Source organism: Parasteatoda tepidariorum, chromosome 3, assembly GCF_982258835.1.
Source record: "Parasteatoda tepidariorum strain Cologne lab strain chromosome 3, Ptep-v5.0, whole genome shotgun sequence".
In the NCBI taxonomy this organism is placed as follows: domain Eukaryota; kingdom Metazoa; phylum Arthropoda; class Arachnida; order Araneae; family Theridiidae; genus Parasteatoda; species Parasteatoda tepidariorum.
The window spans coordinates 40048041-40069975 of NC_141757.1; the positions used below are offsets into that span (position 1 = coordinate 40048041).

General features: G+C 31.8%; 1 protein-coding gene across 2 annotated transcripts in view; it reads left to right on the forward strand.

The window, feature by feature from the left end:
• Positions 1–21935, forward strand: part of LOC107442658 (adenylate cyclase type 10) — a 103249-nt gene that overhangs the window by 67091 nt on the left and 14223 nt on the right. For both annotated transcript variants that reach the window (XM_087159129.1, XM_087159130.1), the window contains 11 exons: positions 1403–1471; positions 4841–5112; positions 7293–7461; positions 7936–7999; positions 10237–10367; positions 11319–11614; positions 13470–13644; positions 15010–15126; positions 17198–17313; positions 19017–19164; positions 21225–21328. In XM_087159129.1, coding sequence (XP_087015255.1) covers positions 1403–1471; positions 4841–5112; positions 7293–7461; positions 7936–7999; positions 10237–10367; positions 11319–11614; positions 13470–13644; positions 15010–15126; positions 17198–17313; positions 19017–19164; positions 21225–21328 — 1661 coding nt within the window. The remainder of the gene's footprint in view (positions 1–1402; positions 1472–4840; positions 5113–7292; positions 7462–7935; positions 8000–10236; positions 10368–11318; positions 11615–13469; positions 13645–15009; positions 15127–17197; positions 17314–19016; positions 19165–21224; positions 21329–21935) is intronic.

The following is a 21935-nucleotide window of genomic DNA, read 5'->3' on the forward strand; positions in this document are numbered from 1 at the left end:
CGTTGAGTTCTTCAATTAATAAATCTGTCTCAAAAGCTTCCGATATCGATATGAAAATGCCGATGCAAATCACCATACTTTTACTAACTTGCTTGAGCATGATACACCGTTTAAGCGGAATACTCAAATGATGTAAAATGTACTCAAAAATAGATAAAGGTATACTTGCAACAGCATCAAGTAGAATGTACCTAATTTTTAGTGAATTTTTTTCTAATTTTTGAGCTCATATACCTTTTCAACTATGGTATTTATACTTATTTTTAAATTAAGGATACTCGGTAAATTAATATTTTTGACATTGCGAACAGTTCAACTTATTTCCGATATAAGTTCTCATTTTTGAGTTCATAAAAGTTTCAATTTTGTGTACAGTTCAATTTTTTTCTGATATTGTAACAATTTATAACTCAATTGCATATTAAAATATAATGCTTTTTTTGTGTGTATACCTCAAAGTACGTCTATTCTTAAAAAAGTTTTGCATTAAAACTTATTAAAAAATAGCACTAAATATTTTTTAAAAATAGCACTTTCTCTTTACATGTTTCAGTGATATTTTTCAACATCATTTTTAAAAAATACGAAGCATTAATCGAGCTGATTTTACAGAAGTTTTGTTAATGCTGATTCTATATGAGAAAACTGCTTGGAAAAAAAAACTTTCACTTATTTTAAATCAAAATAAATCAGAGGGATAAAAATAAAGTTACTTCATTGATACACGAGAAAACAATGCTTGTAAAATTACCATAGTGGCATTTCTGGTAAAACAACCGTAATTCTGGTTTAAAAAATATAGATGCGGTATTTGAATCATTTATGTGGTAATTTTTCCACTTATATAGTAACCATTCACCAGAAATTCTGACTTTCAAAATTATAGTTCTTATTACTATACATTTAGAAAAAAATAAAAATAAAAACGTAGAAGTAAATTTTACCAATCAAATGGTTTTTATGTCATGCACTAAGGTATCATGATAGCATGACCAAATTGTACTACGTTTAGCAAACTTATCAAGCGTAATAAAACCTCATTTTATTGTCAATGTTTCAAAAACCATTACCAAAACGCTTCGGTAAAAATTACCCAGCTTTTTTAATGTTCCCATAGAGCCTGAAACACCATAAATTTTTACTATATTCAGATAGTTTTGGCCATGCTTTTGTTCTCGGTGCAAAATGTAAAAAGATTTTAAATTGCAATTCGAATAATTTTATGAAAATACATTTTAGAACTTCTTGGGGAAATGACTGAGGTTGAAGGTAAGTTAAATTTTTAGACGAAATACATTTTATTTAGATTCAGGCAGGTAATTTAGACTAGGTTGCTTTAATGAAACATTTAAGTGTATTTATTAGGTCATTTTTGAAACTAAATCTTCATAATTTTATACAGTTTCCAGTTCCAAGTAAAACATTTAGTGATAGTGATTTGAGAGCACTGATGGTGTCAATTGTTAAGAAGGTAAGAATTTTTTTTTATAACTAGAGTTTAGTGTCTAGCTAGCACAAAGCTACTAAATCGTGGATTAAATTTAAATTTTTATTCTACCTGAAATGTATTATAAGCCATTGAAAACTACAATTTATTTTAAAGAAATTCCCTTTTTGCGTTTTGCGAAAATTTCTTAATTTGCGTACAAAAGAATTTTTTTTTCGATTGAAAAGGGGAAACAGCATTGTTTATGGAGAGATTAAATTTTTTGTTTTGAAATAAATTAGTCAAATGAGTTATTTGGGGGGTCCACTGATCACTTTCACCCACAAACGCCCAACACATCCTGTTTCACTTCATTACTGAACATTGGATGATAATAGCATTAATATTATCCCAGGTTTCAATGGATGTTTTCAATTCAGCCACAAACATAAATTGCTACTTTTTGATATGTGCAGGACTAAGGATAACCCTGACGTTTCTTCGGAATGTAGGTCAAGTATAAAGGCAGGCATGAATGCCTTTCCCCTAGGCTGCATGAAGGCTAACTATTGATAAAAAAATGCTAGAAGCTCAGCGTTTGAACCGAGAATTGACGATTCAAGTACAACAAGAAAATGCCTTCATTTACGCTGTAAAATCTTTAAAGTGTTGGTTTTTGGATAATAAAATGCATGTCATGAATGACCAGCCTTCTCGTGACCCAACTCCTTCAGGAAACATGAAGGGCTATCCTCAATAAGACTATCTATACAAAAAGAAGCAGCTTCAATCTGTTTCAGAATTGAAGACTCACCATGGACTTGATATAAACTTGATTGGAAACTTGATACAATGCTGATACTATTATCTTCCTGGAGTTGGTAGATGGTATGCAATATGACATGTTTTAAATCAGATAAAGCCACTTCTTATAGTTAAATTATCCACCATATTTTTTATTTCGATGACCCATTTTTTCCTCACCTTTTTTACTTGTTCGATATTTTTTTGCTGTCGAGGTGGGGCAGGAAAAGAGTTAATCCTTATAAATATCTGTTTGAATTACAGATTTTAATATCTACGTTCGGTTAGGACTAGTTTTCTTTGCTTCCAGTTATGACGAAAAACCAAGATCGTTTTATTTAACTGGATCTCATTGTATAACAGTAAGTTTTAAATCTGTGCGTAAAAAGCTTTTCAACGAATCGTGTAGCTGTAGTTGGTTGATCATTCCAAAACTACTATATTGGTTTAATCATTTTTATTTAAAAAAAGAAGCAAAAGTTTAAAATAAGCTTGTTTTCACAACCTTAAATCTGGACAAATAAATTTATGTTAGAATAATAATTACGTTGATCCTAAAAGAAGAAAATCAGGTTTAGCTGGATAAGCATACTATATTGAATGTGTACTGAAATTATTATAATATATTTAAATAATAATTCAAAATGTATATATATTATTAGAGTATTTTGAAATAAACTGACGGAAGAAAAATCACAACACCAAGAAGAAGTTGTGCTAGATAAACTAAATTTGGTACGCTTGTTTATAAAACTAAAAGATGAAGTCTATTCGAATTTCTCGCTTGATTCAGGGTTGCTTTAAATACTTGTTCTATAAATCATAAGCTTTATTTTTTATTAAATTTTGCTATATTGAGTTGCTCTTAGTGAAAAATGCCTTTAAGAAGAAAAAGAAGCCATTATTAACAGCTCACTGGCCTTGAATCGGGTCATGAAATAAGACTGCGAGAAGGTGTATTTTCCTTCCGCAATATTGTGCCGAAAGACGGGGGAGAATTGTGAGCGTAATTTTATTTTATAAAAGCCATTGAGCAGCCAACCCAATTGTGGATTTACAACTACTAATGTTCAACTCCATTGCCTTGTAATTTTGAACCCAATCCAGAAGACAAGGGAACTCCTGTATCGGGATAAATTTGACTTCGTGGAGCATTTTTTTATGTATATAACCCGCATTTGTGTTACATGAAGAGGAAAACCACGAAAACCTTCCACAGTTTATCTGACGGTAAGGAAACTCTAACCCATGATCTGTCTACCACTGAGTATATATTACGTCAGCACAGTGGTCAGTGCAAGCCGGATGCGAAATTCATATCGACCAGCTATCGCTAGGATTCGAACCCGGTTCACCTTATTAGAAGACAAACGCTCTATCCCCTGAGTTATCACGGATTTCCTGTGCATGATTGTTGGCAGCACTGTTCAAGGGAAGGTACTGCTTCAAGAAGTTCGGATTCTGGGCTGCTACGCTCTATAGGGAAGACAACCGTGTAAGGCGTATGGCTGCTGGGCTCCGTACTGCATTCGCATCAGAAATTTGAGCTGCAGTTGGCACAACACTGACACAAAGAATTCTTACTAATTGGTTACTTCAAATACAGCTCCGAATGAAACGCCCCGTAGCTTGCTCCTACACCTGGAGTTATGGTCTGGCTAGCAATTTCCTCCGACAGCAGGAGCACTCTCGTGGGTATTCCACGCCCCTTCACTGTAAATTAGTACGTCAATCTGATGATTCAACCTGTTTTGTTTCCAAAGGGGGTATTTTCCAACAGGATAACGATAGCCGTTATATAGCTGTTGTAACCCAACATGCTCTACAGAATGTCTATGCTGCCTTGGCCTGCTAGATCACCAGATCTTTCACCAATCGAGAAAGTATGGGACATCATTGGACGATAATTTCAGCGCCATCCACAACCAGCATTAACTATCCCGGTATTGACTGACCAAGCGCAACAAGCATGGAACTCCATCCCACAAAATGACGCATGACATCTGTATGACACCAATGCATGCCCGTTTGCATGCTTGCATTAAAAATTCTGGTAATTACACCGGTTATTAATGTACCAGTATTTAACATTTGAAATGGTTTTTCTCTTAATTGCATTAACCAGTGACCTTGAAACTTCAAATAATTAAATATTTTGTTCAGACAAACACATTGCCGAAATTTCAATACTCTAGAATAATTTTTTCCTGCTTGGGTGGTGTTGGTATTTATTTTCCGTCAGTGTATATTTAAATATAAATTTATTCTCACAAGGTTAATTATGTATTGATATTGCTTTTAAAAAAAGGCATGAGAAATTCGCATATTGAATCCAAAGAACTACCACTTCCGTCTACCTTGAGTTATGTAGCATTTCTGACTTAGTAATCTTTGGCAGACATGTCCGATTAATTTTAAAAATACATTTTATATACATTATCAGGACATTTTCTGTACTTTGCTCCTTTACTATTTTTGTTTTTGCTTCTAGATTTTTATTTCTTTTAATTATTTTAATAAGCTTGCAATAAAATAGTCTACTTTCAAAACTTAATCATTAATTTTTATGCGTGTAACTGAGCAGTAACACTTCAAACGTTTCTCTTATAGTGTGTAAAAAATCAACCATTGATTATTGGTATCGATAATGCAGAACATACGGGTACTGAATCGTGGCTTTTCCTGCAAGATTTGCTTATGGACCATATTGCAATTGTCATAGCAAGTTTCACAACAGAATTTCATAGTGGAACTCCTTTTATAAAGAATATTTTAGAGCACAAATTCACAGAAGTGAATCTCCTTCCCCTAAGTCTTGAAGAAATTGGAATCTTGGCATGCCACATCTTGAATGTGCAAGCAATTAACAAGGAATTAGTGAAGTACTTCAACGTTATTTTATTCTTTCTGATTTTACAAACAATTATATTACTTCTGGCGACCAACTTATTCACCCTCGTGAACTCATCTGCACATGGTTCGACATTTCAGTTATATGATATTTTAAGAAATATTAGTAAAAAAACAAATTTATACTAAATTCTTAGAAATTTCATAATTCTTTGGAACTCGCAATATTTAGTGAAAAAGCTCGCTTCTGGCTACCAACTTATTCATCTTCATGAAGTCGTTTTTTCACATGGTTTATCATTTTAGTAATATGACATGTTAATTACTAATATTAAAAAGCAAATAGAGAATTATACTAAATTCTTGAAGCTCGTTAATCGTTAAAAAGTACTTTTTACGATTTCTTAGCAAAAGGATGTGGACGGTCAATCTCTTCTTAGTTGCTCATTACTTCCATTTTCTAAATTTCATATTTTAATGCATACAAATTCATTTTCTCTAAAAAGGCTACTGTAATATATTCTACATCAGAATTAAAAAAAAGCACTTTCTACATCTGGCATGAACAACATAAAAAATAAAATATGATTTTGAAAATCTAGGGCTTGTCTTCCCTTACAAAAAAAGATGTTTATGAAGTTGTTTTAAGGTTGAAAAAATACACCTAAAGTAGAAAATGAGATTATGTTTTGAACCAAAAATAACCTCATGAATTAATTTCAATTTCAACCTCATTTACAATTCATAGAATCATCCTCATATACAGGGTTATTCATAATTCCCTCCCCGTGTAAACGCCATTTTTCTTTACTACAACTGGCTTCAGTGGTACATGTTACTGCCATCTACCGGCAACTGCTGAAATTAAAACTTGAATACTTTCGGAACAATTTCGTATGTTCTTTTTTGCCATATTCGTCTTCGTTTTTTTACTATAACGCTTCGAAACCCCGGAGGGAATTATGAATAACCCTGTATAACTCCGCAGTACTTTCAGGTGAGATTGCATGAAATTATTCACACCTCAAATGTACTTATTTGCTTGAAGTGTAGAAAAAATAGTATGCACACCTGAAAAATAACCTTTAGAGGTTGGTTACTCTAAAGTAGATTTCCAACAATCTCGAGTGTGAATATAACAACTTAATGCACCTTGATTATACATCTTGAAAGTTTGAGCTTTTAAGGTTGTTTTTGAAGTAAACTACAAATAAGCCTTAAATCAAACTTCTCACCTCAAATCAACCTCAAAAACCCCTTAATTTTTGTAAGAGTCATATTTTCTATTAATTTTGGGTTTGAAATCTTCCTCATAATTACTTAGATTCATCACGAGGGAGGTAAAATAAGGGTTATTGGATTAACATCAAGCCTTAACAAAAAAAATTTTTCAACAGAAATTTAGTTCTTTCAGCAACAATCTAAATTAACACTTCATCAACTACTGACACTGACATGTTAGTATCTATGCTTTTCACATGCTCAGATAAGAAAAATACTCTCTTTATTTTATCTTAGAACAATTATTTGTTAATAAAATTATTATTTTCATGATATCAATGCAAAATTATATTTATTTACTAATATGCAATCAGCCATTTAATAGGCTACTGGTCTGTAAGCGTCGGCAACAAAACGGTAACAACGGCTGTTGTTGTGGTTAATAAACCATTCTCACCCTAATAATTTATTATCAGTAAGAGTATTATGTCATTAGTGTTATGTCAATTTGCAAAAATATGAAAACTAATTTTAACTTATACGTAGAAATTTTTCCGTACTTAAAAATAAGTAAATAGCATGTGCAAAAAATTTCATGTTCTGGGGACAACATTTAATTAGCAAACTTAAACAAAAAATTTTGATACACCGTAAAAAATACTGACACCCAAAGTGCCGGTACTTTTTACATTAATTTTTAATTTAATCGTGGTGCTATCGTGGCGGTAATTTTAATCGTAAATAGATCAAGAATTTTCATAGTTTCATCACCTTTAACATTTTTCCTTTACATATGAGTATTATAATACTTTTAATATATGAGTGTTACAAATTTGGCGACCGATTCAAAGTGAAATATGAATTACTTATCATTTCTGGATTCTAAATACCTGCATAAGGGGATAGAGAGCATAATCTATGCACTATACAGCAAACTACCTTTACACATATTTACTTTTAACAATATTTTATTTCAATTTCATTTCCTTAGATTACTTGAGGAGCACAGTAAAGGAAATTCACTATTGTTGCGAGAAATATTAATGATAAACCCTATGAAGAAACATCTGCACATTTTACCCCGAAATGAGATTCCAGATCAAGTGTTCGAGAGCTCTTTTTTACCCGCGGAAGAAACTGATGATTGTTCAAAAGAAAATGTAAGACATTAAAATGTTTAGATAAAACAAATATTTAATAAAAACTAAGGCAAAGCTATGTAAAAATTCTCCGAACAATTAAAATTATTTAGTTAACCAGATATTTGCTAAAACTCATGGAGACGACAAAGATGCAACTCATCCTGCATTGTATTGCACATGTATATATGCATTTGCAATTTTAAAATTGATTTTTATCAAAAACAGAGCTGTTCGTACTCGTGGACTCAAAAACTTTTTTTTTCTTTTCATAAATCTCGTTAAACTTTAAACATTTTGATTATTTTTGGTAATTAATATAATTATTTTTTTCGTTTGCTAAGTAATAGCTCCTTTTAGAAAATTTATTCTATTCATATACATTGCATCATTTAACATGTGTTGTATTACTGTATAATGCATCCATTAATTTACTTTATTCTCTTATGTTTTGATTCAATGCATTTAAAAATATTATAACGCATGTATTTTCAGGAAGTTTGTGACATCAAAAACCAAAATGAATTGCGGTCGTTGAAAATACCTTCAAATTTGATAGGTAAGTGATTTTTTTTAATCCATCCTAATTCAGTTTATCCCAATTCAATAATTTAGCTTAAGGTTATAACATATAGTTGAAAATATTTATTTTTTTCTAATTAAAGAGAACACATTTCTAATATTCAAATTAGAATAATAAAAAATATCACAACTTGCAGCGCAGAAGTTTTTTATGTTTTTACCTTAAGTCCCAGTATTTATGTGCTTGAAGTATATATAAAGCATTATTTCGACTCGATCTAAACAGACTATCAAAGAATGTCAACAGAATCAAACAGACTATCAATCAGACTATCAAAGAATCAAAAAAATTCAAAATCTGATGTGTATACAAAAGCTAAAAAAAAATTAACTGAACAAAGTAAAAATAAACTTCTGCAGTTGGTATAAATCTTATAAGGATTATCTCAGAGTTTGATTCCGGAGGTACAAAAGGGGGATGAAGTTTAGCATAAAGTTTAGTATTTGTATTATGAAAATCATGAAGAATGTTTTTTTCAGAACTCGTGTTGACCTTTCCTAAACCTTTTGCATTGTGACGTGACGTAGTTCATATTCAGCTTTACCAATGCTCTGAAAGCTCTTTAAAGATTCCTCAGCTTGATTACTTTTTGATTTACAGCATATCAAAATGTGCTCAATGGTTTCATCAACGGAACACTGTAGACAAACGTGTTATCATTTGAAGAATTTGTACTAATGTGCGACGTAACAGCCGTGATTTATTAATAACAGTTGGTTTGTGTAGAAATCAATTTTGCTAGCCTATGTTCATTCATAATAAATATTCCAAAGTGTTTCTTACTTGAGGCGCGATGGCTCAGGGGATAGAGCGTTCGCCTTCCAATGAGACGAACCGGGTTCGAATCCCAGTCAAAACGAATTCAGCGTCTGGCACCGACCACAGTGCTGAAGTGAAATATCCTCTGTGGTAGACGGATCATGGGTTAGAGTCCCCTTGCTGTCAGGTTAACCGTGGGAGGTTCTCGTGGTCTTCCTCTATATGTAACGCAATTGTGGCTTAGCTCCATCAAAAAAGCCCTCCACGAAGGCAAATTTCTCCCAACACTCGATCCAGGAGTTTCCTTGTCTTCAACAATAGATTGGATTCAAAATTACAAGGCTACGAAGTTAAACATTAGTAGTCGTAAACCCATAAAATTGAGTTGGCTGTTCAACGACGATTATAAAATAAAATATAAAATAAAATAAAATGTTTCTTCACATCGTTCTTGCCGTTTGTCCATGGCCCCTTTTATGACTTTAGGTTTTATTAGTATTTGGTACTTCCTGGAAAGTCTGTTGGTAGATGATGATTAGCTTCTTTTGCAATTCTATTTGCCTCTAAATTACTTGTTAGTCTAACATATGTCTAAAGTTATCTCCTTTGCTCTCTCTTATTTACAAGTCAGAGGAGTATTGGTCGGAAGAAACCATCAGAACTTGAAAGCTTAAAAGGGGATCTGCGTATTTGTGTGTATTTCCGATAATTATTCATTAGTTTTTGGCCCATTCCATGAATTAGAATTATCACTATGAACTAGTTTTCAGGTCTAAAGATATTGCCACATATCATAGTCTATAACACTTTACAAATTGCTTCATACCGACATAGAAGAAGACAAATGCGTTGCTGAAATTATTTATTTTATTTCATATTTTGTGTTTTTATCAGCTCTTTCCTTTTCCTTTTTTTATTTTCATGTATTTTTGATGCTATCCATCGTTCCTTGGATGGTTGTTTATTCGAAGAGCATTGTCTAATTTTAATCGGGTGTTTTAATTTCAGTTCTGGTGGAGGCTAGCATTTTTATTCAAGTTAAAAATTATTCTCGCTCTCGTGTTTATTATTAATTTAATCTTAAAATATCAATTCATTTGAGTAAAAATATGCCTATTCGGAGAAATTTAATTTCGTGGTCAGATTTCTCATCTTAACTATATCTTTAAAAAAAACACTTAAGATCACTTAAAGTGGGAAATTCTAATTGTTATACTTATTTAACGAAATGTAATCTCATCTATAATAGGATCTCATTGATTTAATTCAAAATGATCTGGTGACGAAAAAGGTTAATTTATATACTGTAAAACTTTATCAGTATCATCAAAAAGCTTTATCATCATGGAATTGTTTTCATAACCTCAGTGTGCACAATACCATATAAATGATTGTAAGATAATTATCTATTATGTTGCTTAGAATTTTAGACATTAACACATTTCCAAACATAGAAATTTTCAGAGATCACACAGTAGGATTAGGTGCTGAAGAGCAGATGCTTCTGAGAAAATGTGTCTTACTTGGAGAATCATTTGGCTTATACGTCTTAGCAGCAGTATGTCCGGAATACCCAGCGGACGAGGTAAATTTTTATAGTATTGAAAGCATGTTATATTCATAATACTTCATTATAGTACTGATATGGGAAGCATTTCAAAATTTTTAGAACAGAAAACCATCCAAAAAAAATGCTTTTAATAACATAATTTCCTAATGCACGAAGTTCGAAATGCGGGCTTACGAAAATCGACGCATCTTAAAATGCGTATTTACAAAAATAGACATTGTAAATAATGATCCTTTTCAGTTAACAACAAAATGAGCAAATACGTGTCTACTTATTCTTTCTTATTTAAACATTAAGCATGATTATTACGAGGCCAAGTCCCGTACTTCGAGATGGGAAGGTCAGGTATCATACAGACGTAACTTTTGGGACGATGTCTACGAATTCAGAAGAAAAAAACTTGAGTTTTAAAACTCTAACTTCCTATGAAATAAATTTACTACTATTCTAATTTTTATGGCACCCGTGGCAACATTGTAAAAACAACTGTTGACATTCGAAGTGTTTTTTATTTAATAAAAAACACGCATTTAATAAAATGTACCAAGTGATTTATGCAAATGAACGATATTGCATTACGAATTTATTTGGATTCATAAATATTCTTTGAAAAAAGATCAATACTCATAAAAGAAGTTTGAACACCAAACGAATAATGGTCCTGACTGAAATCATTGTCCTAATTATTATACTGCAATAATTCTAAGAGTAAAAAAAAGGATAAACTTTACTACCCATGCACACCTACTGCAGATTTCATGGAATCCCGGCAAGCATGGAAGCAACATACCGAAATCAGTATAGTAGAAAAAGATTCGATTCTGGCGAAAATGCTGCATGATTCTGACTATCACCATTTATAGTCATATTACATGTTCCCACGATTTCAGCCGACTTTTACCATTCCACGTAACCCTTGAGGGAAATGTGTATTGTGTAATTAAAAATGTCTTTTCTAAATTTCAGCTTTTGTTTAAAGCTCAAAACTTGATGAAGAAGCACATCCTGATGTTCGGCTGCGATCACTTGGGTATAACAGATGACAGGGACAGGCCAAGTATATATATCCACTACATTTCTTTGGAATTCTGTAGTCATCCTCTGAAGTTCTCAAGTGAGTACATGAGACGATGTGTGATTAACGCGATGGCTGAGCGTCAGCGTGAGAGACTGAATCTTTATTTGGCTGATTTGCTGAAGATATCAAGTAGAGTATGCGATGCCTGCAAAAGGGAATCTGTAATTCACCCCAGTATCATTAGGTGCGAAGTAAAGTGTGCTTTGATTATTTTTTTTTAATGGCGGGCACTGAGGATGTATTGTCCCATTAGCCAGGAGTGCCAGAACTGTTACTCTCTTCTCGTTACCCAGTAGGCACCTGTGGCGAAGCCGGCGGTGGAGCATCGTTGCCCACGTCACACAACCACAAACCCGTTTATAAGGCGGGTCACAATCACACACACAGGAGAAAGGACATAGAACACAGAGAGAAAGAAACTTCCATGCCCTGAGCGGGATTCGAATCCGCAACCATCGGCTCCGCAGTCAGGCACGCTAACCACTCGGCCACCTGGTCGGCGTGCTTTGATTATATAATCTGCATTTTGTAGCGATGCTTCGTTTTATTATTGCTTATGGCTGTTATTTCTTTTTCATTTTTTATGGTAATGCTTTAGCCGTCTACTGCTATGGAAATAAGAAATTATGCATTTCAAAGAGGGGAGCTTCTCTTTCTAATGATTTTCTTTCTCTCACCAACTGGAGTCAAAATATGTCTTAAATATTGAGCAGCACCCCTACTTGAAATAGTTAAACCTCGTAACCATCGTCTCCACCCCTATTCGGTACGAATAGCGAGATAAATTCCTTCCATGGATGTGTTTTTAACGGAAGAGGAAGTCCCAAATCGCTGGAATTGAAAGTGACATCTGAAAGACGTTTTAATAATGTAAAACGTTAGTGCCGACGGAAGATATTCACCAAAATTTCCCAGACTATGGAAATATTATAAATCACCAAAATCCATCATTCATCACAGTTTTACAAATGACCTTTCTATCGATCTCTCATGACAGATAGGTCTTTATTGACCAATAAATAATCTACTCCCATGTAGAGAGAATCTGATAGTCATTTAAAATCATTTTATACGAAACAAATTCAATGTAAAACTGTTTAATAAGCAAATAAGAAAATATTTGACTATACTTACGAAGGATCTTAAAATCTTCGAAACATTTTATTAATGTTTAAAATACTTTAATTATAGAAAATAAAAATAAGATTCCACTTATCTTACAGCTTTCTTCTTCAAATTACTGCAATCCATAGAAAATAAAAATAAAAATCCACTTATCTTACAGCTTTCTTCTTCAAATAACTGCAATCCATTGCAACTTCATTCTTCTTTTTCCTCATCTACTACCAGAACACTTTTCTCAATCATGTCGAGACATTAAACGAAACAAATTAGAACCAATAATTTTGAAGCAATGAATGTTTGAACTGATAAACACATTTTGGACTTTTAAACAAAACAAAAATTATTTTAGTTTAGACCAATAAACAGAAGTATAATTCAAAAACAAAGCATAGCATTTTATCATATGACATAGCAAAAAATTTTTTAATTATTGATTTGCAATCCGATAAGTAACATGATTTATATCCATTAATTAACTAACAAATTATCAACAAAAGAACTCTACGTGGTATTTGGGGAAATTTTGTCAAAAAGTTTATGTTTAATTAAAGTTTTATCAAGAACTTAAGTTTTACCAAGCAACTAGGAAGAGAAAATTCTTAGTTTTTCCGCATCCAAACAAGATATTTTATTATGATTGCAAGGCACTGGACTTGATTGAGGAGATGTTTTCCTTAAATACCGCTAAGTGTTTCAATGTGATTAATAAACACTATTGCTAATTTAACATTTTTCAAAAATATTTGTAGTTACATTGAAAATAATTAGACTGATAAACTTTCACCAACTTGTTCTTTCCTTACACGAAGGATAAAAATTACTGAAAAAATTTACTTAAGTTCTATTTGAACGGTTCTCATATAAATGTAGCATTTGACTTCTTTTAACAGCTAATTTCAATTATTCCATTTCAGAAACTATCGATTACCACATATAGATATGCGGCTTTGTCACTGCTTGAGTCTCAGAACGCACGTACTTTTGCAAATTGAATATCAGTTACAGAAAGGTATTGCTCCAGTAGAAGAGAGAACAGCGACTCTACTTTCAGCAGCTGAAGAAGGACTAAAAACTAAAAATTACGACTTGGTGAGTTTTCCTGAATTTAATTAGTTTAACTTTTAAAACAATTTCCAGCTTTTCCCAAATTGATTCAGATACTCAGGAATGGACCTTAAAGATTAGGACTGTATAAAACAAGATTTTAATAAGTTTCCATAGATCTGTGAATTGATCTTGCTTTTGCTATACGTAAGACTTCTTTTTTTCAGCTGATTTCAAACCGGATCATTTTTAGAGTAGGCAGATAATGTTGAGAATTAGAACAAATATCATTTTTTTTTTGCTATTTTAAGATCAAATATTACATCAAAAATATATTACACATACCTTCTCTTCTTCTTCTCTATTTTACTGATTAGTATGTATTCTCTAAAATATAAACCATTGTGGATCAATGCTGGCACAAACAAACTTTGACGTGTAAATCTCAGAAAAAAAGCCTGATTTCACAGAATTTTGAATGACCTTAATACCAAAAGTTAACCCTAAATGCTTGAGCCCTCATAGTTAGTATGGAGCTATAAGAACACAAAATAATTTTCAATAGAGCTGGAGTACACCATTGACAAAAAGAAGCATTTACATGCGTAAATAAACACATTATTTTTTAAATACCAGATGACCTTCAATTTTGAATCCCCAAAACATTCAGAAAAAAAACATTCAGAAAAAAAGCATTTTTTATCTGAATCAAAACACACGAATCAAAATCTAAAAGTTTTACATCCCATATTCGAAATTTCGATAAAATTAAAAATGGCAGCTATCAAAGCCCACCCGATTCTAAAAAATCTAGCTAATAATTTGATAAATAAAAAATAACAAAAATTACCTCAAAATCCTTCATATTTTTGGACACAGTTATATAAGTCTAACTGTGCATTTTTAATAACCAGTTTAATAAAAATATCGATTATGTTTTTCTTGCAATGATATTTTCTACTAAATTCCAAAATTTGTTTATTTCGGAGCATTCAATGAAGAGGTTTTTTTTTGTGATTTTTATTATCATGAAATAATGTAGTAATTAATGGTAATATAGTTATTATCATATGTAGTTATTATTATTCAAATTTTTGGACATAGTTTTATTATTCTAATTGTGCATTTTTAATAACCAGTTTAATAATAATATCTATTATGTTTTTCATGCAATGATATTTTCTACTAAATCCCAAAACTTATTTAGGTTGGAGCATTCAATGAATGGTTTTTTTTTTCTCGTGATTTTTACAATCAGGAAATAATGTAGTTATTAACATATGATATAGTTATTATTATACGCAGTTATTATTAAACAAAAAAACTTTGTTTTGCTAAAAGGAGAATTCAATATCTTTTGAGTCACCTTATAGAATATGAGGTACGTAATAAGGATTTAAATTTCTACAGGTAGAGAATATCATTAACAAAGCCAAACGTTTGGTAAGCGTTGCTGAATCAGCTGAAGAGGCAGATGCAGTCCAAGTTTCTTCGGATAAAGTAACTATTAGCCGCCTAAGAGCTCAGGTAAAACAATATTGTACATTCTCGAGCAAAATTATAAAGATTACACTTGGCTTTTTAGACGCAGCTATTTTTTAAACTACAAGGGGTGATCAAATGAAAAGGTACGAAACGACACGGTGGGTACAAATGTACACTTTATTCAAAATATACACCATAGGCCCGAGCACAGCGATCCCACTGATGAACAAGCCGCAGGATTCCTTGTTCCCAGAATTCCTGTGGTCTTGACGAGATCCAGTCCTTCACAGCGTCCTTGAGTATGTCGTCCGAGTAGAATAGCTTCCCTTTCAGGTGGACCAAACACATGGAAATCGCAGGGCGACTAGTCCGGATTGTAGGGCGGATGGTCCAACGTCTCCCACTTGAACCTGGCCAGTTCCATGCGTGTGAAACTGTCGACGTGTGGACGCGCTTTATCATGGAGCAGAACCACACTCTACTTGAGCAGCCCCGGTCTTTTGTTCTTGATGGACCTGCGTAGGCGTCAGAGTGTCTCACAGTACACATCGGACTTAATGGTTTTTCTGTGCTCGAGGAAATCGGATAACGCCTCGCTGCTCCTCAATCGTCGAATTTTGCAACGCGAACGCCATCCAGTCCTCATACGGACTGCCGCATCATTTGGACGCCGCTTCTGATAAGAGCCTCTGCTCTCTCCTGCTCATGCGGGCACCAGCGCATGCTCCGATCCCAGTCAGAGACTCCAATCGCATCCCGAGATGTCTCGCTACGTTCTCCCATACCGGAATATGCAAATATTTAACTGTTACGCTTTTACGTCGTTTCGTACCTTTTCATTTGATCACCCCTTGTACGTAGCAATCAACCGCTGTTTTATGTACCGAAAATTATTCTATTAGGATTCAAAGTTTTTAAATTTATGATTTTTGTTCATAAATTTAAATTAAAAAAAAAGAAAACAATAATTTTTTTTGTAATGAATGGCTTTAATATAAGATGGCGCTAAACCTACTGATATCTTCTAAACGACCATAGATTTATCAATTGAAAACAAGAAACATTGATAGAATAAAAAAAAAGGGTTTTATAATTTATAATTGCTGTGAAGCATGTCATTTATTGTCATTAATCGTTTATTAATCGCATGTCGTAATAATTACATGTCATTAATCGTTTCGGAAAAATAAGTTATTGATGCACTCTTGTAAACACCTTTGGAACTTGTAGAGCAAGCTCTAATAGACAATAGATATTCTCAATAGTTGCAACTTCGTCAACGAAGACATGTATAAGTTCCTTAATGTTCTGAATAACGAAGACATGTTTAAGTTCCTGAATGTTCTGAATATATCTCTTGTACTCACGTTCTTTTTAGAATCCATTATCAAAATAAGCAACATTAAAGGGTTGTCTAATGAAACACACAGATTTCACAATAACTATGAACTCAGATAACACATTATACTATACTCCAATGCTTCATTGCGGTTGACCATGTATGCGATTTATCATATAGCCATATTCATTTCTCTTATTGCGCCACCCCGCGGAACAATGTAAGTTAATATGCCTTCGGAAAATTCAGTTGTAATCTTGCAGAGACCCTGTATATGTCATTTATATGTAGAATTTTTACAAAAATAGAAACATTTACATAGAAGAAGGAATTCTGCTTGCTGCGGTGCAAACCTATATTGTCATCAAACACATAGAGCTTCGGTTGAAATTTTAAAATCAGTAAGTCATCAAAATTCTGATTGCAAAAATCTGATGATAAGTTATACTTTTAGAGATCAGGAAACGATTGAAACGTGTATATTCAAAAGCAATGATGAGCAAACAGTGGAAGTTTGAGTCTAGTCAAAACTTCACAAAAAGGTTCTGCTCATACACTCCTGAATAGCAATTTAAAAATAATTTAGTAATAAAAAAAAATTCTATCAATTAAAGATTCATTGAATTATGTAAAAATAAGAAATGTAATTTTTTGAAAGTTTAAATAGTCTGAAATATACTTTTAACTTATATTACAAATGCATGGGTCCCGCTTTATGTAATAAAAGCTAAAATTATACTTTCGAACATTCGAAATTGTCCATTTATCTTGCAGCTTAAAATGAAGCTGGGTAAAAATACCGAAGCTTTGCGATATTTGAAGCAAGCTATGCTATTAATGGGCATCACTTTTCCGGCAGATATAAAACAAAACATCTATAAGAAAAAGAAGTAAGTTTTTCTTCCTTTCCATACCATTTAAAACATCGCCAAATAATAAAGTAAATTATTTTCTTCTTCACGATCATCTTTCATTAAGACTGTAATCAGTCTTCTAATATTAGAGTCGTAATGGCAGAATGGTTAGAGCACTGAGATGTCATGGTGTAGAGTTGAGATTCTATTCTCGATGAAGACTTGTAAGCCCACCCAATTTCAAATCAATGATAACCAACTTGTCTGGAAAGTAAAAATACCGATGTTCAAGCTAACCAGATTTGTCTATCAGACCATTGATCTTGAGTTTTTGCCTTCATGACCTTATTGACCAACGACTGGCCTTTGCGGGAGTGTTTTGTTTAATTTACACTTATATTAAAAAGCACGAAACCTTCATTTCCATGTTATAAAATATTATAATATTTATGCACAACTTACACTTAGCTATAGGGTGGCAGGTGGGGATGGACCCCTCCAAGCAGAGTAATTTCGAAAAAAATTAAATTTTATAAATGAAGGTAAATATTTATTTATATAAGTTATTTATACTAATACATTTATTGATACCAGTGTTTAAATTTAAAAAAATATTTGGTATAGCAAGTAAACATAGTAATTTAGGCGAAAAAGTTATCAATCAAAATGTATGAAGCACCACCTGCAAAGAAAAGGTGCCCGTGCTGAAAAGAAATTCTACTACAGCCTACATGCACTACCAATATAAAATAAATTATGCTTTAGAAATGCCCTTTTATGCCTACTCTTAGGAATAAAACACAACACTAAATGTTTTTTGAATAAACGATTTCAAAAAATAGTGCAATTTAAGAATCTTAAGTCAAACTAAATTTAATCTTTCAATTTTAGTTTTAAAATTTTTCTTAAAAACATGTAATATATTTTTAAGCATATTTTTATATAATTTTTTTTATAATTAATACTAATATATTTTTTCCGATTTCATAATAATTGCTTGATAGTAAAGTAATTGACAGATTGAGTGTATAGAAACTCAAGATCAGAAATATCATTGTACTCCACTGGGTTGACTACCCAATAATGAACTGAAATGGTATTTTTATTTATCTACATTATCTTAATAATATACAAATTTTACGTTTTCTATTAATTATTTCCTAAAATTGTAATTATTGCCCAAATTGGCCTAGAAATATTTTTTTCATCGCAATTTGTCAAACACGCTGATTAGTCACTAAATCATTAAATTACGAAAAAATTACTTTTGTTAGGATTATTTGAATAAAATTTTAGACAACAATTAATAAAAATATAAAAATTAAGATAAATTAATGAATCGTTACAAATTCGCAATAACAGCCAGTTCATAATAAAGACGTAACCCTAACGACATAGGCGAACCTTTCGGGATTTGGGCTGCAATGCAATTCTCCTTCCTCATTCCCTACTTTCTAAAAAACATTTCCAACGTTTTTATTTTACTTTGGGCAAAAAATATTTTTGGATTTGGATCAAATTTATGACTATTTATTTACTCAAATAATGCAAATTAGGAATACTTTTCCTAAGAAAGATGTTTAACCTGGGGTAAAAAGTATCCTTTTTCATCAAGTTGCTATCATACTTATGAGAATTTTTATAGCAATGCTAATTGAGCCGCATTTCCTTTTTCAACAATAAGTTACGTTAAAGGGTTTACGCATATTAAGTGTTTTTATTTCAATTATTTCTTGTAGATTTGATGGGACTTTAGGAAGAGAAGAAGTGAAGTGTTTAGGAGTTGGTAGTTTTATAACAATGGCATTGGATGATTATGACTTTGCTTACGATTTGGCTAAACTACAACTCAAATTCCTCTTGAAAGAAGGTTATACTTTCGATGAAGTAAGTACAAGCTTCCATTTCATTCCGTTATATTTTGATTCCTCTCACATTTTCCAGCTCAGAGAAACAATAGATAATGAATTCGGATCTTACAATTTGCCATTTTTAATAGTCGCAGAATTGATTAAAAAAAATATTCATTCCAAAAATTTTAAATGCAACTAATGTCTTTATTGAAATTGATTACTTAAGTGGAAGCTAGAAACTTTTCATCGTAAATTCTTTCACTTCTATGAATAATTTAAAATTTAAAGTAAAGAAAAAATGAGTTAAGGTTGATTTTCGAAGGCTCCGTCGTAATAGGAAATTGTACCATTTTGCCAAAAATGTGCTATTTTTATAATTGTTGTAAGTTTGTAACTGTTACTCATGACTGTTAATTCAAGTTTAGCCTATCTTACGTCTTTTTTTAAAAAAAAAAATGGCGTATAACGTCAATATGGAGAAAAGTGACAATTTTGTAAAAATGAACAGCGTTTGTCATCTAAATTTTTTATATTTAAAAACTTACTCCAATGATGCATTATTTGGGCTTATAAAAATTTCAAAAAACTGAGACTAAGGCAGTGGTTTTGATAATTTTCATCTAAGTGGAAAAAATGCAGCTAAATTTGAGATTTTTAAAAAGTTTAATAACGGCAAGATTATATATATAGTATAAAATCATCGCATTGTTTCAAGTGTAAGGCACTTAAACTGTCTTTTTTATTTTCCTTGACGACAAAGCTTAGAAAAAAACAGCGTTAAGGCACATCTAAAGTAAACAATAAAGTTTCAAGTACTTAAAAAAATTAAAAAGAAAATGAAAACAAATTATGAAAGGATTACGCAATTGTTAAGTTATTTTCCAATAATTTGTTTTCGTTATGATATTTTGAAATTTTTTTTCAGCAATTGAAAACCCATTTTTTTCCGTTAAATATTAAACTAGTAATGGGGGTGAAACAGAATTTGCGAAGAAAAGTTTCTCCCGTGGTAAAGGATCCTATAATTTAGCTTTGAAACCTGCTTTCCACATCTAAAAAGGTGCTTGTCTTAGTAAATGAAAGAAATTAACCAAAACTCTGTGCTAGTTTTGACGCTGAAGGACATGCTGTTTCTCAGCCTATGGCTTCGTTAATTTAGCGCCTTCTATTTTCGATGATTAGTTGTTAATTATTGCAAAGATTCTATTGTTTACATTACGTTGAGTATAAATCAATTTATGACATTATGCACGCAGTTTCGCAGTTACGCTAAGTGACCAAGTGGGTTTGACTCCCTTAAATTGTAACTAATTTTTTCCCGAATTTTTCCTGCGTTTTTAGACCAATCTTGGATATGAACATAATAATTATTATTTACACTTTTAAAAAGTAATGGAGGGAAGGATTATAAGGTAAACTTTGAGATAACTTCATCAAATTAGGACAAAAAGAACAGTCAAATACTTTTCAAACTGTCATGAATTTTTTTCTGCCCAAAAAAAGCAGCTTTTGAAATGAAGCGAACGTTCCTATTAAAAAAGTAACATTGAAGGATTGAGTATCGAGATAAAACTGGTGTGTATGAGATAAATCTTGTGCAAGAAAGGCAAACTTCTAATGACTAAGCTGCAAATGTGACCAGGCGATAATCTTCATCAGAAAAGAAAAGTTAGATTTTAGTCTCCAAATCTCCTGATGGAACGGATGAGAAATACTAATAACTGAGCTAAATCACATGAAAGGACCGATAAATTTCAACAATCTAACTGAAACTGTCGTTAAAAAATTAAAATCCTCATGAAAAATGAAAACCTGATAATTGAATTCTGTGGAAATGAACTAGAAACTAGAACTTTTTTTGCGTTTGCGAACCAGAAACGAGAGTTAGGACGACTCGTAAAGAAATGGTGATGTTTCAACAACTGAGCTGCTGGAATAAAAAAATTTTAATTTATTTTTAACGATTTTTATTTTTTGGTGATTAAGTAGGATAAATAAGAAATTAAAACAAAAACAGTATTTTTTGCAATAAAAACTATTGTATGTGTAACGCTTGAGTTGATTATTTTAACAAGTCGTCTATTTCTACACCAGATTATTTTAACGAAGACAGGTGCCCTCAACGCCGTAGCGAAATCGAAACCAGGAAAAAGCAGAGAATCTGCCACAAAAAAATACTCAAGTGAAATCGAACAACAGTAAGTTTCAATTAAAAATGTAAGTAATACGGTTAAAATATTAAATCTGGTAAATAATAACCGATGATTATTATAATAACCACGTTTTATTTTATTTTGTAAATGTTTTATATTATGCACGTTAATCACTTTCGCTAACAAATGATTATTAATCATTTCCAATTAAGTTTACCAGTGTGATTAGCCTATTTAAGACAACTGATGCGAAAATACAATATTTTGTCTTAAACGTAAAAAGCACTTATCGAATAAAGTGATTGGGACGTTTAAGTTCAGATTATTCCAAAATTTCTTAGTGAAGGATACCATATTTTAAAATATGCAATGTGCTTATCAATCTTCAGATTAAAATATGCATATTTATAATATGGTGATTACTAATGTTTCATTCTTCCATGATAAATTTCAAGAATGAAATAAGTTATCAGTCATTGTATTTTTGACGAAAGTTAATATGGACGTTGACCTTTAATGGGTTAATTAACCATAATCTATTAAACTTTCAAATCCAACATAATTTTTTATAAGTCTATGTGCTCTTATAATAACTCTATCGTCATGTTTCACGTAGAATAAAAAAAATTAAGGACAAATACGCATTTTTTCT